A 14568-nucleotide genomic window follows, 5' to 3' on the forward strand; every position below is an offset into this window, starting at 1 on the left:
AAAAAAATGAAGAAACTCGCAAAAAGTGTACTGCTCCAATCTAAGGTTCTTCGTCATCAATATAACAAAGGACCAAAATTATGTGGCATTAGTAGTTTAAATAATTTTAAAACTTTTAGTTCAAACTCAGGAGTATTTAACAAAGAGAATGATATTATTGAAAGTGATGAAATGGATGAGGATTTAAAACTTTCCCTCTTTGGTGATTCTAGAGGTTCTGATGAATCTAGTTCGAGGTCAAACTATGTTTCCAGATTGGGCAATGATACTAATGGTGTTTCCTATACAACATATCTTGAAAAAGACAAACACTTCCGAAGACTCACTGAAGAAGAAGTTTCAACTTTAAAACAAAAATACAGTGATGTAATGAACCCTCCAACAATAATAACACAATATCCATTCGATTTGAAAACAACACAATCAACCAACTCTACTAAACCACTCGTTTCACCTATTAACCATCACGAGTATTTTGCTGTTCTTGATAAAATCAATGCTAGAGTTCTTCAAAGAGGTACCACTGTCACTAAAGTTGGTGTAGCTGTGAGTGGAGGAGGTGATTCTATGGGTACTGCTATTCTTGTTAAAAAGTGGGCAGACTATTTGAAACAAAAAAAAGGTATCGATATGGAAGTGGTTGCTTTGATTGTTGACCATCAAATCAGAGAAGAATCAGAACATGAAATGTTATATGTTCATGAAGTGTTAACAAAAACAGTAGGGTACAAAAACGTATTTTGCTTCCAATGCTTATGGCCAGATAACCAAAAAAAACAACAAAGAATTGCTAGATTGAAGAGACAATTAATTATGTCAAGTGAATGTGTTTCTCAAAAAATTGATCTTCTCATTTCAGGTCACCACAAACAAGACAATATCGAAACCATGATTCATAGAGTTGCCTTTTCGAGTGGAATTAATGGCCTTAATGGTATACCTTTGATTTACTCATATTGTGTAGCAGATGCCACAATAATGCTTGCAAGACCTGGCTTGGTATTTGATTGTAATGAACTTAAAGCAGTTTGTACTCAATACAATATCAAATGGGTTGAAGATCCAAAAAATAGTGATGAAAGAGAATTCAGATCAATTATTAGATCTAGGTTGGGACTTTTATATCAGTCTGGAGTATCACCTAGTAATTTTTATAATTTCTTATTGACATTGGGTGCCATTCGTCACATTATGCTTCGTGAATCACTTAACTTTTATAATAGGTATGTGAGGTTTGATGATGAATTGGGTTTTGCTGGAATTTATTTCTACAGTCTTGAAAAGACTGCCGAGTTTGTTGCTTCAAATGCTCTCAATTCATTAATACAATACGTTACAAATAGAGAATTTCCAGTAACATTGGGTTCTATTAAGAATGTTGTCAGATATTTACCATCAACGAAACGTTCTCTTGGTGGTTGCTTATTGGTTCCTGATAAGAAGGTTCTCTATGTTATTCGTGATACTGGTCCTCTCAGAAGAAAAAAGAATCACACAACCATTAGATTCACTGATAAGGGCATTGTGTGGGATAATAGATTTTTCATTCAAATTTTCCAATATAACAAAATGAATATTCCAGAGGAAAATATAACTTATTCAAAAAAGCTTAGCTTGGAAAAACAACCAGAGTATGATAATATTTTAATTCCAAATTATGATGGAAAGGTTGACACAGATCCAAATGGTATTTACAAAATTAGACCATTTACTGAAACTGACCATAAATACTTTGGTGAACATTATCCACTCATGATGAAAGCTGCAAAGCAGTACCCTAATTATTTAACGAGAAGCTTCCCTGTTATTGAGGATAGTAAAGGTACTCTTGGTATTCCTTTCCTTGGTTGGAAGAGATGCGTCAACATTTTCTGGTACATTAAATTCCTTCCATCTCGTCAAAAGTTTGTGCCAGGTGAAGCTGACAGTTTGTACGATTTTGTTAAACTCTTTTCAAAGAATAAATAGGTTTATTAGTGGTTTTTTAGTTGAATCAAAAATTCAATTCTGTTACTTTACAAAATCTGTTACAATTGTAAACTCGGTTGGCTTGATTGAGATTACTGAAAAGCCTTTTCAATTGATTAGTTTTGAAATTGAAGCGTTTCTGTTTGGGTATGATACAGTAAAATGACATGAGAACTTTGTTTATTCTTCTTCATCATCATCAGCCAGATTGTGCTTTCGTTTTGTTCCTCTTTTACCCACCAATTGGGGAGCAGGAGTATACGAAGAAGCAGCAGAGGTTTCTTCTTCCTCTACTGCTGAAGTGTGATTCGTTACTCGAGCAACAGTTGAAGAGCCATTAACAAACTTGGTCTTGAAAAGCACATTAGCATTTTGAAACATTCCTTCCTTGAGAGAAACAACAATAAATTGAGAATTTGTAAAATGTTGCTTGAGCATTCTACCAATGTTCTGGGTATGAGAGGGATCCAAGGCAGCATCTATTTCATCCAAAATATAAACAGGAGCTGGTTTAAATCTAAGCAAAGATAAAATAAGTGATAGGGCAAGAAGAGATCTCTGCCCACCACTCAACTCTGTTAGAGACTCTTTCCATGCACCATTAAAAGCCACTTTTACCTCCAAACCGTCAAGAGGTCCATTAACTGCATCAGATGGAGGTTCTAATTTGGCTGAGGCACCAACCAAAAGCATTGAAAATATTGATCTGAAATATTCATCAACTTTCTTCCAAGTATCCTCTATAGTTTTCTTTTTCTTTTCATCTAATTCCTCAATAACTTCCCCAATTTTTTTCTTATCTGCTTCCACAATATCCTTTTTTTTCACTAGTTCTGTATATTCATCCTCTGTTTTTTCATAAAGTGCCATAGCCTTTTTGTTTATGGTCTTTGAGAGATTTTCACAAGATTCTTTCATTTCGGCCAATCTTTGCTTACAAGCTGGTAGTGTTTCCTTATCCTTACTAAAATGAAATTCACTTCCTTCCTCATTGAAACTTTCTTCTTCCTTCTTTATCCACTTATTCGCAGTTAAAAGCTTCTTCATTTCTGATGAATGCGTCTCTTGGGATTTTGTCAAATTGGATAACTGATGTTCTAAGCTTTTGATTGAGAGCTTGGCCTCATGTGATTTCTTAGAAATGTCTTCCTTCTTGGTATGGAGTTTGTTTATCTCTTCATCTGACTTTGAGAGGGTGGCTGTGGATTCATTTAGTTTGATATTATTCTCTTTTAAGTCTTGTTCTAGTAAAGTTACATTATTCTGGAGCTCCTTGTTTTCTTGTTCAAGGATGGATACTGACTTCTTCTTCTCATCTCTTTGATTCTCCAATTCGAGTATGTCTTTTTCTGTTTGTTGTAATCGGTGAGCAATCTTATCTGCTTCTATCTGTTTCAATGATTGCTTGTAATTAGCAAAATCTGATTTGGCTCTTTTAATATTAGTCTCTATATTTTCCAAATTGTGTTTCTTACGAGATTCTTCATCGTTACCAAGTTTACTGAAAGCTTCTTGTTGTTTTTCTAGTTCCATTTTATCTTTTTCTCTTGTCTTTAATTCATCACTACAAGACTCTTGATTCTGTTGCAATGACTCAATTTCACTTTTGATGTTTTCAATTAATTTCTTGGTTTCATTAAAGCTCTTATAACTAATTCTTTTTTCAGTATTGGTATACTCTCTCTGTTTCATTGATAATTCATCCTTAAGAGAATAATACTTTTCTCTCTTATTTTTATCTATTTTAGATTCTAGTTGTTGCTTCTTTTTGTCCAGTGTATTGATTTCCTCCTCTAATGATAGCAATTTCTCGACTCTATTAAGTGTGGATTGATCTATGTTGAATTTTCTTGCACCTCCGGTTAATGTTCCTGCAGGTTCAAAAACGTCACCATCCCATGTTACAGTTTTGGCAAGTATGTGTTGATCAAAAGCAACTTGCTTGGCTGTCTCCATATTTTCAGCAACTAGAGTATTACCAAAACAATATTTCATTGCGTTTTCTACCTTCTTGTCGTAGCTTATTAAATTTAAAGCAAGTTGAGCACCACGTTTCTCAGCAAGAGCTAAGATTTCACTTTTTTCAAACTTTCTGCTGTAAGAAATGGTATTCAGAGGTACAGTTGTAACACGTCTATTTAAATCACCTTTTTTGATAACATCTTTTGCTGTTTGTTGATTATCTACTACTAATTGACCAAGTTTTGCACTGGCACATACTTCAAGTGCACAAATGTGTTTTTTTTCCTTTGCCCTAAATAAATTTGCAATAATTCCCATTACTTCACCAGAAATATGTTTCTTGTTGTAGTCAATATAAATATGTGATAATTCACTTTTCAATTTTACAATTTCATTTTTCTTTTCTTGAATCTTTGTTTCTATTTGTTCAATTTCTTCTTCAGTCTGCTTGTATATTATTTCATTAAAGTTTAAATCTTCCAATTTTTTTTTAATTTCTTCCAAACTCTCATTCAGTTGTTGTAAATGTTGCTTGATGTTAGTATCTTCATTGGATTGAGTTTTAAGCAACGATGTCTTTTCTTCTAGACCCTTTTTTAAATAAGTGAGTGTAACAGTGTTTTGATTAATTTTAACTTTCAAGGAGGTAATTTGTTTTTCACAGTCCATTATTTGTTCTGTAAGAGTTTTGCCGTTACCATCGTTAACATTGACAGCAATACCTGCAGAGACTGCCTCTTGTTGCTTTTTCAAATTTTCCATTCTATTAGTACAATCTTCCATCTTCTTTTTCAATTCTTCTGATTTAATTTTGGCTTCTGCATGCTTTTTCGACAATACCTCTCTTGATGCAGTCTCTTCTTCTAATTGCTTCTCCAATTCGTTCAACTTTTCGTTTTCTCTGTTTAGTTCTTTAATTTTACTCTCCAATTCTGGTTTCCTTTTACTCAAATCCTTATTGATGGAAGATAAAGAGTTGTGTAAAGTATTTAAATCTTGTTTCATTCTATTTTGTTTTTGATTCTTCATAGAGTCTATCTTTTTTTGGATTTCATCTTCTTCGGTGATATACTTTTCGATTTGTTCTCTGACCCCCTCAATTTTATCTTTAAGCGTCTTTTCTTCTTTTTCAAGTTTTTTCAATTGGTTCTTGTGTGAATAGTACTCGTATGCTGTATAATATCTTTCTAAATTCTTTAGCTGTACTAATGCAGTTTCATGTTGTAAGCATTTTGCTCTTTCACTCTTTAATTTTTCTAATTTTGGTGTAATTTCTTCTGATAGGATTCTTTCAATTTCTTCTAGTTTCTTATCCTTTTTAATGATGGTTTTTTGGGCACTACTTTTCTTTAGCTCAAACATTCTTGTTCCTGAAGCTTCTTCTATCATACCAAGAATTTCTATTGGTTTCATATTTAATACTTTGGTGATTCTCCCTTGCATAATAAGAAAGTGTGGGTTATTTACATTGAGTTGAACAGAGTGAAACAAATTTTGCACTCTATTCAGTTGAGCATTACGACCGTTGATCATATATTTGTTTTTACCTCCTATCATTATTTGTCTTTGAACAGTTATTGTTGATTGATCTTCATATCCTACGGGAGAATTTGCACTATCCGAATTATCGAATACTACACTAACACTTGCTTTTGTTATTCCTGCTTGTCCTTGTTTGTAAATTAGCTCGGTGAGGTTGTTTGCTCTCACTTGAGAAAGATTGGAAATACCAAGAACAAAACAAATAGCATCAAGAATATTCGATTTTCCGGAACCATTCAAACCAGTGATGGCGTTAAAAGATTTATCAAAACCATTCAACACCGTACGAGAAGCATATGATTTGAAACCATCAATATAAACTTCTTTGATGTACATTGTTACTTTTTTTTTAATTTTTAACTTTCCAAATAATAAAAAATGGCGGGAAGGTTAACTTTGAAAATTTATGCAACAAAACCAATTAATTTGTAGTAAAATATTATTTGTAATACTCTTGGCACAACAATAACACATGGATAATTTTATTAGGAAATTTCATCAATTTGTTTCTTCTTCCCTCCAATTCCATCCGTTTTATAATTAGTTTATTAAATTCAAAAAAAATGCCATCCAGTGGAAAGTCTGCATCCACTCGAACACCTAAAAAGCAAGCTACTCTCTCCAACAAGAAGGCTCTAAATTTAAAAGTTGTTGATGAAAAAATCGGAGATGTGTTATCGCCACCAATAACTGTGAACAATATTGAAAACATAAATGATGACTGCGAACAAGAAAATGTAGCAAAACAACTGACAGAATCCCCTATCACTTCTTCGCAAACAGTTGATCTAACACAACCAAAGGCAACATTAACAATCAAACAAAAACAATCCTCTCCCAAAACACCAAAATCTGTAAAAACTCTCAAAATGAAAGACGACACTAAATCCTCTAAAAAAAAGAAAACAGAATCAGTAAAAAGGAAGAGAACGAATGATAATTGTGAAGAAGTTGTTGATGTAGATGAGTCCCATTTTATCTCAACAAAGGGAAAGCAAACTGATGAAATAATTGGATCAGTTGCATCTATTTTTTTAACAAAAGAGCAAAGACAAAGAAAGAAAGAAATGGAAACACTTACTGAGCAGCAAAAAACACAGGAAAAAAGAAAGGAAATCAACTCTATTTTTTGCGTTCAAGGTGGAGAGCATCCTCTCATGAAAATTAGTAAGGAGAAGAAAAAAGAAATCCAAAAAGAATCCAAACCCCAAAAAGATGTGGATTTTCAGTCATGGCAAGGCGTGGAACCTTTGTCATGCAAAATTACAACAGACAGTTTAAGAGAATTTGGTTTCTGCCAAAATATAGGATTTTCTCAATTACCTAAATATGATCAGCAGCAATCTAAAATGAATATTGAGGATTTACTTTTACCTGACGTTGTTGAGGATGTTGAATATTCGAAATCATACGAAAACCATCCAAACACACCATCAATTTTACACAAACTAACACAATACAATGAAAATCTCAAAAAAAATGAAAAATATATCAAGTCTGAGAGATTTAATCATTCTACTGAAAGATTTGCATTTGAAGAATATTGTACGAATTTACTGGAAGAATCTATCGAAAGTGTTTATCCTCAATCTATGTGGAATGAGTCTAAAAGAAAAGAAAAGCAACTGCTGAAAAAATCACTCGATAGAAAATATCTCTCATTATCAGGGGAGATTGGTTCAAAAATAGTTGATTTGGATCGTGAAACCTCATTAGAAAGTACTAATAGTATGGATGGCACAGTTTCTAAGAAAGATACTCTCGATGATTTATGGTCAATCAAGTACAAGCCGAATTGCTATGAACATATTATCACAAAGAATGAAAACTCAAACCAAAAACTAAGAGAATGGTTGGAAAAGTGGAAAAAACCACCATCTTTGAAAAAAACATCCAAAAGAAAAGAACCAAATTCTAAAAAAAGAAAAACTAAAAAGAACGACGATGACCTATTCACAGACGAAGAATATGAGGATGACGAATTAGAAAAATCCATTATACTTTATGGTTCCACGTCTGGAAAGAGTAGTTCACTATGTGCAATAGCAACTCAACTTGGATTTGAAATAATGGAAGTCAATTCTGCGTGCGACAGAAGTAGCAAAAGTATCATGGAACTAAAAGAAACAACACAATCAAAAGGTATTAACTCTATGGGTAAAATTATTGTTTTTGAAGATGCAGATTTGAAATTTCAAGAAGAATCATATCCATCACTCATTAGTGCCATTGAAAAGCTTGAAAAATCAACAAAACGCCCAATAATCTTAATATCAGATAACTTGGAGGAACAAGATTTACTCAATTCTGTAAGCAAGCAAAAAATCGACTATTGTTGCAGGGATCCTTTTATCAAATGCACCACTGAAAAAATTAATCAGCATTGTAAATATATATTTGATGTATGTATTTATGTTAGCTCCATAATGCTCTGTGAAGGGATAAAAATTAATGTAGAAAGAGATTTATTTCCTATGGTGGTTTTCTTTGGAGGAGATTTGAAGAAAATTTTATTACATTTACATTTTTGGTTTTCCAAAACCAACTCAACACCAACACTCCCACATTCGGAATTCAAATCTACAAAATCCTTACTAGAGACAGTTATAGGTCTAGATAGTCTTTACTATGAGAGAACTATTGACAAGTTTAGACATGCAGAAGATGACATTCAACTAATGAGTGAACTTGACCTCCCATTCTATAATTATTTGAATAATCTTGATCGTGTTAATAGTAATTTTATATCAACACTCTCAGAGGCAGATACACTAAGAAGGATTAATAATGAATTATCATGTAAGGTATGTACTAAATTGTTCGTTTTTATTTTATCGTTCGAAAGATATACTCTACAATTGAAATATTGGCCATTTCTACTCATTTATTTGGGAAGGCTACGCCTAGCGATGATAATTGGAAAAAATCACCAATAGATTTCATCAACTGCTCCTCCATTCCTTTAACTAGCGATGGAACAATTTCAAAAAATCAATTACTCAAATTCAAATCTCAACTTTCACGCTCATTCCTCTACACGGTAGTGAAACACATAATCAATAGGCAAGAATATGTGTGCCTACACCCAAGCAATTACCTGTATCAACGCAATATGACTGACATAATTCACCATTTGTTTGGAATGTGTAATTCTGAAAATCAAAGAAGGGAGAATGCTAGTAGAAGAAGATTTTTCCACTATCTCAAAACTCTTGTTGAGGATGAAGAGTTGCAAATGTTGGAAATGCTAGCAAAAAACTTTGAATACAGAGACAGGACATGCTAATTCCATTGAGTCGATTGATAGATTGAAGTATTTTTTGGTACACTAGCTTAGTATTGACACTTATCACCTTTCTTAATTAAGATAACATTTTAAAAATACAATAAATTATTCAACACCAATAGAATGACCATCAAATGATGTTTTATACACTCATTTTACCTTGCATAATTGTGGTTGCATTACCACCAATTGATACTCTTCCACCTTCAATTGGCTCTACAAATAAAATTCCAGTACGTTTAGATGCTTGAAAACATATCAACTTTTTCTTATTTAGCTTGGATGAGTAGTAAAGTGCCATCGATGTTTGACTTGAACCATTTACAGGATCTTCCTTAATTCCATTCCTATCAAGTAAGTACATGTTATTTGCAAATAGTTTGAATTTATGAAAACGTACCATGGAGAAAAATATCTAGTGACATAATCTATTTCATTAACATCTGATGTTGTCATTTTGGTGAAAGTTTTCTTATTTTCCTCACTCATCTCATTTACAGACATACTGACAGAAATACCTCTTATGTTGGCATTCAAATCATCATTCTTAAAGTCCATACTTAACAAAGCTTGCTCATTTGGTTCAGCACAAAGAACTAGATGGAAATCTTTTACAATAATCAATAGTTTTCTTGTTTTTCTACACAAAAGTATTTCTGAAACAATGTCATTGATTGTCTCATTTTCACATGTGATATTGATATTTTTCAATAATTCCACCAAGGTTGATGTTTCAAATAGGCTTGAACCATTTTGATGAACTAATTGTGGATCTCCTTGAGGAAAATTCATTTTCAAAATTCCATTATCCTTTTCTACAGTCAACTCTCCACTTTTTGTTTCAAAAAACAACTTGTCAACTGATTCCAGTCTACCGAACAAAATGTTAGAACAAGCAAGAGTAGCATGCCCACATAAAGAAACCTCAAGTTTGTGAAAATTGAAAAATTCATAATAATAATTCGAAAGAGGAATGACATAAATAAATATGAATTTGATCAAAAGTTATAGTTACCTCAACTGTTGGAGTAAACCAACGTAATTTGTAACGATCAAAACTTGAACCAACTCTCCATAAGAAACAAGTCTCGGATAAGTTCATTTCACGAGCAATTAACTTGTAGAAATTGTCTTTTTCCTCCTCTGAAGGGAAACGTTGATCAATAGATTTAATTTCAGAGTCTTCTAAAATACAGACGCCTGCTGGATTTCCAGAAAAAGGGCTCTTAGTAAAAGCGTCAACAGTAAAAATTTCAATATTGATCCTTGACATTTTTTTTCAATTCAGATTTAATTAGCTTGATTACTCAATAAATAAAAATTTAATATTAAAATTTTGTTCTTTCTAGTGCAGTTGTTGTATAACAAAATTTTCTTATCAAATTCTTGTATGAAAGGCCAAAACATAATGTTGAAAACATCCATCATACAAAACTCATCATGTCAATTATTGTTGTATTATTGATAAGCAAGACGGAAGGCCTTTCCGTATTTTATTAAAAAAATTACAAAAAAAATTCTGCTCATCATCTACCGGCAGCTAGTATCATCAAAATACACAACAAGAGTATACAAAAATGTCGAAAGGAGCCTCCCTCAACTTTAAACAACATGATTTGACTTCATACCTCAAATCAGGATCTACACACTTCTCTGGTATGCACGCCGTTACCTTGAGAAATATTGAAGCCTGCCAAAATTTGAGCAAGATTGTTAGAACATCTATGGGACCAAATGGTATGAATAAGATTGTAGTAAATCACTTGGAAAAACTCTTCATTTCTAAAGACACAGCCACAATTATGAAGGAATTGGAAGTTATTCACCCAGCTGCAAAGATTATCGTATTAGCTACCCAAGCACAAGAACAAGAAGCTGGAGACGGAACAAACTTTGTTTGTTGTTTTACTGGAGAATTATTAGCCCAATCTGAAACCCTTATCAGAATGGGTTTGCACATTCCTGATATTCTTCTTGGTTATAAAAAAGCTGGTGCTAAAGCTCTCCAAGTTTTGGAAACTCTCGGAGTAAAAGAAGTATCTGACATTAGAAATCTTGATGAAGTAACAAAATCCATTGGTGCCACAATTGGAAGTAAGGTTTTGGGTATGGAAGATTTCTTGGCTCCATTGATTGCTGAAGCTTGTATTTCTGTTTGTCCAAAGACTGCCTCTAGATTTAATATTGACAACATTAGAACTGCTAAAATACCAGGTGGTAGTGTTTATGATTCAAAGGTTTTGAAAGGATTTGCTTTTGTTAGAGATTCCGAAGGATCAATCAAACATGTTAAAAATTGTAAGGTTGCTGTCTACACTTGTAACATTGACCAAACTTCTACAGAAACTAAGAATAGTGTAGTTATCAGAAGCTCAGAAGAACTTCTCAATTATAACCTTTCAGAAGAAAAGGCTATGGAAGAAGAAATCAAGGCTATTGCCGATTCAGGTGTTAAAGTTATTGTGTCTCAAGGTGGATTTGGTGAAATGGCTCTTCACTTTATTGAACAACACGGAATGATGGCTATTAAATGTCCATCTAAATTCCAAGTTCAAAGATTGTGTCAAGCTATTGGTGCCAGAATGTTAGTTAAATTGGTTCCTCCAACACCTGATGATATGGGTACTGCTTCTGCTGTTGATATCACTGAAATTGGTGACAAGAAAGTTGCTCTTTTCCAACAAGCCGAAGATGTTGATGTTTCAGGAATTGCCACAATTATTATTCGTGGTGCTACAGCAAATGTTATGGATGAAGTTGAACGTGCTGTTGATGATGGTGTTAATGCTTTCAAATCATTAGCAAAGGATGCAAGACTTTTGGCAGGTGCAGGTGCTGTTGAAGTTGCTTTATATAATGAACTTTCCAAGTATGCTGATGAAACACCAGGTTTAGAACAATATGCTATCCGTAAATTTGCTGAAGCTTTCCTTGTTGTTCCAAGAACTCTTGCTGAAAGTGCTGGTTTAGATTCATCAATAGCAATTTCCAACTTGACAGCTGCTCATGCTGAAGGAAAGACAACTTGGGGTATTGATATTTCTGATATTTCTGGCTTGGATGCTAAGGAAAATAATATTTTCGATCTTTTAAGTACCAAATATTGGGGTGTTAAACTTTGCACAGATGCTGCTATCAATATTTTGAGTGTTGATCAAATTATTATGGCCAGACCAGCAGGTGGACCAAAGATGAAGAATCCAAATGGAAACCAACATTGGGATGAACAAGGAGAAGGTCTCTAAGAATCTTATTTATAAAAACAAACATCAAAAATCTTAATATTATTTCAGTTATAATAATTTTTTAGAAAGATCACTTTATCAAAAAAAACGTTACTGTTGAAACTCTTCTTTTACTCTATTGGTAATGAAATTCTATCAAGCATTACTGTTGTGTATTGTTATTGTTGGTTGTTTGTCATTTACAACAATGATAAATTGTGACCAATCACCAAATCAATTCAATGTAAAAAAGATTCCGATCACATCAAATAATGAAACAACACTTTGTGAAGGATGTTTAATATTTGCAAAATTAATTGATGACATGATTGAATCAAACTATACAGCAACAAAGGTAATCGAAATTGTTAATAATATTGTATGTAGAAATTTATTAGAACACAACCTTTAATCTTTTTCAAAGTGTCCATACCTTTCTCCTGAAATCAAACAAGTATGTCCTCTATTTATCAAACAATATGCTCCAGTGGTTTTGGAAATTATTGTTGCACGTGAAAATCCACATGTACTTTGTAGCTTTATTGGTGCATGTTAAGTTTACTCCAAACTTGAAGAAATCTGACTTTAGTTTAATGCACTGGTGACGTGTTTAATAAAAGTAAGGTTTTCTACGTAAAACACGTAGTAATGCTAGTGGTGATGATGAAAACACCAATATGTGTTCAAGATTGAAATTAAGCATACAATCGTATTTCATAAGTCAGTCCATAGACGACACATTATAATTTAAAATTCATCAAAAAAAACAAATTAAAGCATACAACAAAATTTCTCTCATATCTTGTGAGCACAAATACTGTCGAGAACATTTTTGGTCCCACAGTTAGTCATCCATTCATCATCCCTCCTAAATATATATTTATTATTCATACAATAATTTTAATTAATCATTTGATTATTGTATAAAAACTCAGTTGTAGAATATAATACTAGTAACAACAATATTTTCCCATAATTATAATACGCCCAATAACATTATTGATCATACCCTGACAATGAAAAGAACAATACTCTTTGCATTGGTGTTATGTATGATTCTTTGTATGTACACTGTTTCAGCAAACAATGCCGATGAATCAAAAGTTCCACCAGTAACAACACCTCCTCAAGAAGGTTTGGTTTCAACTACTCCTCCTACTCATCACGATGAAGAAAATGATGGGGAAACAACAACCATCACAGCATCTGTAACAGTCAAGGAGGAAGACAGTAATCAATCATCAAATGCTTCAACTTCCGCATCAAATATTTCATCCCCTCAAAATAGTTCCTCTTCCCAAAAACAAGTTACTACTGGTAAACCAAAAAACAAGTCCAAGAGAACAATTCAAATAACTATTCCAAAAGATTATGAAAAGTATCAACTTAAACCACGTGTCATTGGCGAAGATCAAAAGATTAGATTTTACAATGCACAAAATACTACATTTTATCAAAGAAAGTTGAAGAATCCAATTCTTAAATTATGGATTTTGATTGTTGGTAGAAAGATGAAGAACAACTTGCCATACTTTACATACTCTGCAAGACGTTTCTTTGAAACTGCTTGGAGAAGAAATATTCAAGTGGAATTGATGGAAATTCAAAAGTTTGATTTACTCGTTTCACATGATGGTTCTAATTCTCTCATTTATGATGGTGAAGTTGTACCAAGAGATGAATTCCCAGATGTTGTTTTACCTAGATTGGGTGCACAGTACGTTTTTTAATTATTTATTTAAATAACCTTGTTCAATAGTATTGATTATTGGGGATTGGCAGTAGTTAGACAATTTGAAAAGATGGATGTTTTGGTTCTTAATGGATTTGATTCCCTTGAAATGACTCGTGATAAGCTTCAAACATTACAGCAATTGGCTAAAGATCAAATTCCAATTCCAAAAACAATGATTGCTCGTTTCCCATTAGAAACCTCAATTATTTCACGTCATTTTACATATCCAATCATTTTAAAGAAATCTTCTGGTTCTCAAGGAAAAGGTGTAATGCTTATCGAAAGTGAAAACCAAATTAAGGGATTGGATGATATGTTGGATGTTTCCAAATCAATGATCATTCAAGAGTTTATTCAAGCAAGCAAAGGAAGAGATATTCGTGTAATTGTTGTTGGTGGTAAGGCCATTGGTGCCATGATGAGAGTCGCTAAATCAGGATTTAAATCTAATTTCCATCAAGGTGGTTGGGTTAAACCAGTCAAACTTTCTAGTTCTTTGGAATGGTTGGCTATCACTGCTGCTCAAAGTGTTGACTTGGACTTTGCTGGTGTTGATATTTTAATTGATAAGGATACTTACAAGATTTGTGAAATTAACTCTTCACCAGGTTTTGAAGGATTTGAGTTAGCAACCGGTCTCAATGTTCCTGAGCAATTTTTGAATTTTGTGGAATTAAGAACAAGTATTTGGAGAAAAATGGATAAGAAAAAGAAGAAGGGAAAGAATCCACCTGTAAGAATTCCAGTTGAAGCTGAACATGTTGTTGCCTCAAAGCCAACCAGCGATTCTCCAAAACACATTCAAGTTGGTTTGACAGGAAATCAACTTTAATATTAAAATATAATTTATC

The 14568-nt window shown here is 32.9% G+C and overlaps 6 protein-coding genes across 6 annotated transcripts; 4 read left to right on the top strand and 2 right to left on the bottom strand.

Moving 5' to 3' along the window:
* The first annotated feature begins 11 nt into the window (after positions 1 to 11).
* Positions 12 to 1989, top strand: NAEGRDRAFT_81571 (uncharacterized protein). The gene has a single exon (XM_002671278.1). It carries the CDS (start codon positions 172 to 174, stop codon positions 1966 to 1968), a length of 1797 nt encoding a protein of 598 aa, XP_002671324.1. The 5' UTR covers positions 12 to 171; the 3' UTR covers positions 1969 to 1989.
* A 159-nt stretch (positions 1990 to 2148) lies between these two features.
* Positions 2149 to 5808, bottom strand: NAEGRDRAFT_73651 (structural maintenance of chromosome 2; the record flags this gene model as incomplete). The annotated part of the gene is made up of 2 exons (XM_002671329.1): positions 2149 to 3032; positions 3825 to 5808. 2 exons carry the CDS (start codon positions 5806 to 5808, stop codon positions 2149 to 2151), a joined length of 2868 nt encoding a protein of 955 aa, XP_002671375.1.
* A 227-nt stretch (positions 5809 to 6035) lies between these two features.
* Positions 6036 to 8758, top strand: NAEGRDRAFT_52970 (uncharacterized protein; the record flags this gene model as incomplete). The annotated part of the gene is made up of 2 exons (XM_002671279.1): positions 6036 to 7781; positions 8318 to 8758. 2 exons carry the CDS (start codon positions 6036 to 6038, stop codon positions 8756 to 8758), a joined length of 2187 nt encoding a protein of 728 aa, XP_002671325.1.
* Positions 8759 to 8900: 142 nt separating this feature from the next.
* On the bottom strand, positions 8901 to 10031 carry NAEGRDRAFT_73653 (uncharacterized protein; the record flags this gene model as incomplete). The annotated part of the gene is made up of 3 exons (XM_002671330.1): positions 8901 to 9105; positions 9159 to 9682; positions 9774 to 10031. The coding sequence occupies 3 exons, from the start codon at positions 10029 to 10031 to the stop codon at positions 8901 to 8903; spliced, it is 987 nt and encodes a 328-aa protein (XP_002671376.1).
* A 246-nt stretch (positions 10032 to 10277) lies between these two features.
* Positions 10278 to 12034, top strand: NAEGRDRAFT_83297 (uncharacterized protein). The gene has a single exon (XM_002671280.1). The coding sequence runs from the start codon at positions 10336 to 10338 to the stop codon at positions 12001 to 12003; it is 1668 nt and encodes a 555-aa protein (XP_002671326.1). The 5' UTR covers positions 10278 to 10335; the 3' UTR covers positions 12004 to 12034.
* A 1012-nt stretch (positions 12035 to 13046) lies between these two features.
* NAEGRDRAFT_73655 (uncharacterized protein) lies at positions 13047 to 14549 on the top strand (the record flags this gene model as incomplete). The annotated part of the gene is made up of 2 exons (XM_002671281.1): positions 13047 to 13699; positions 13742 to 14549. 2 exons carry the CDS (start codon positions 13047 to 13049, stop codon positions 14547 to 14549), a joined length of 1461 nt encoding a protein of 486 aa, XP_002671327.1.
* Between the last annotated feature and the right edge of the window lie 19 nt (positions 14550 to 14568).

Source organism: Naegleria gruberi (genome assembly GCF_000004985.1).
Source record: "Naegleria gruberi genomic scaffold NAEGRscaffold_62, whole genome shotgun sequence".
Lineage (NCBI taxonomy): Eukaryota > Heterolobosea > Eutetramitea > Acrasida > Naegleriidae > Naegleria > Naegleria gruberi.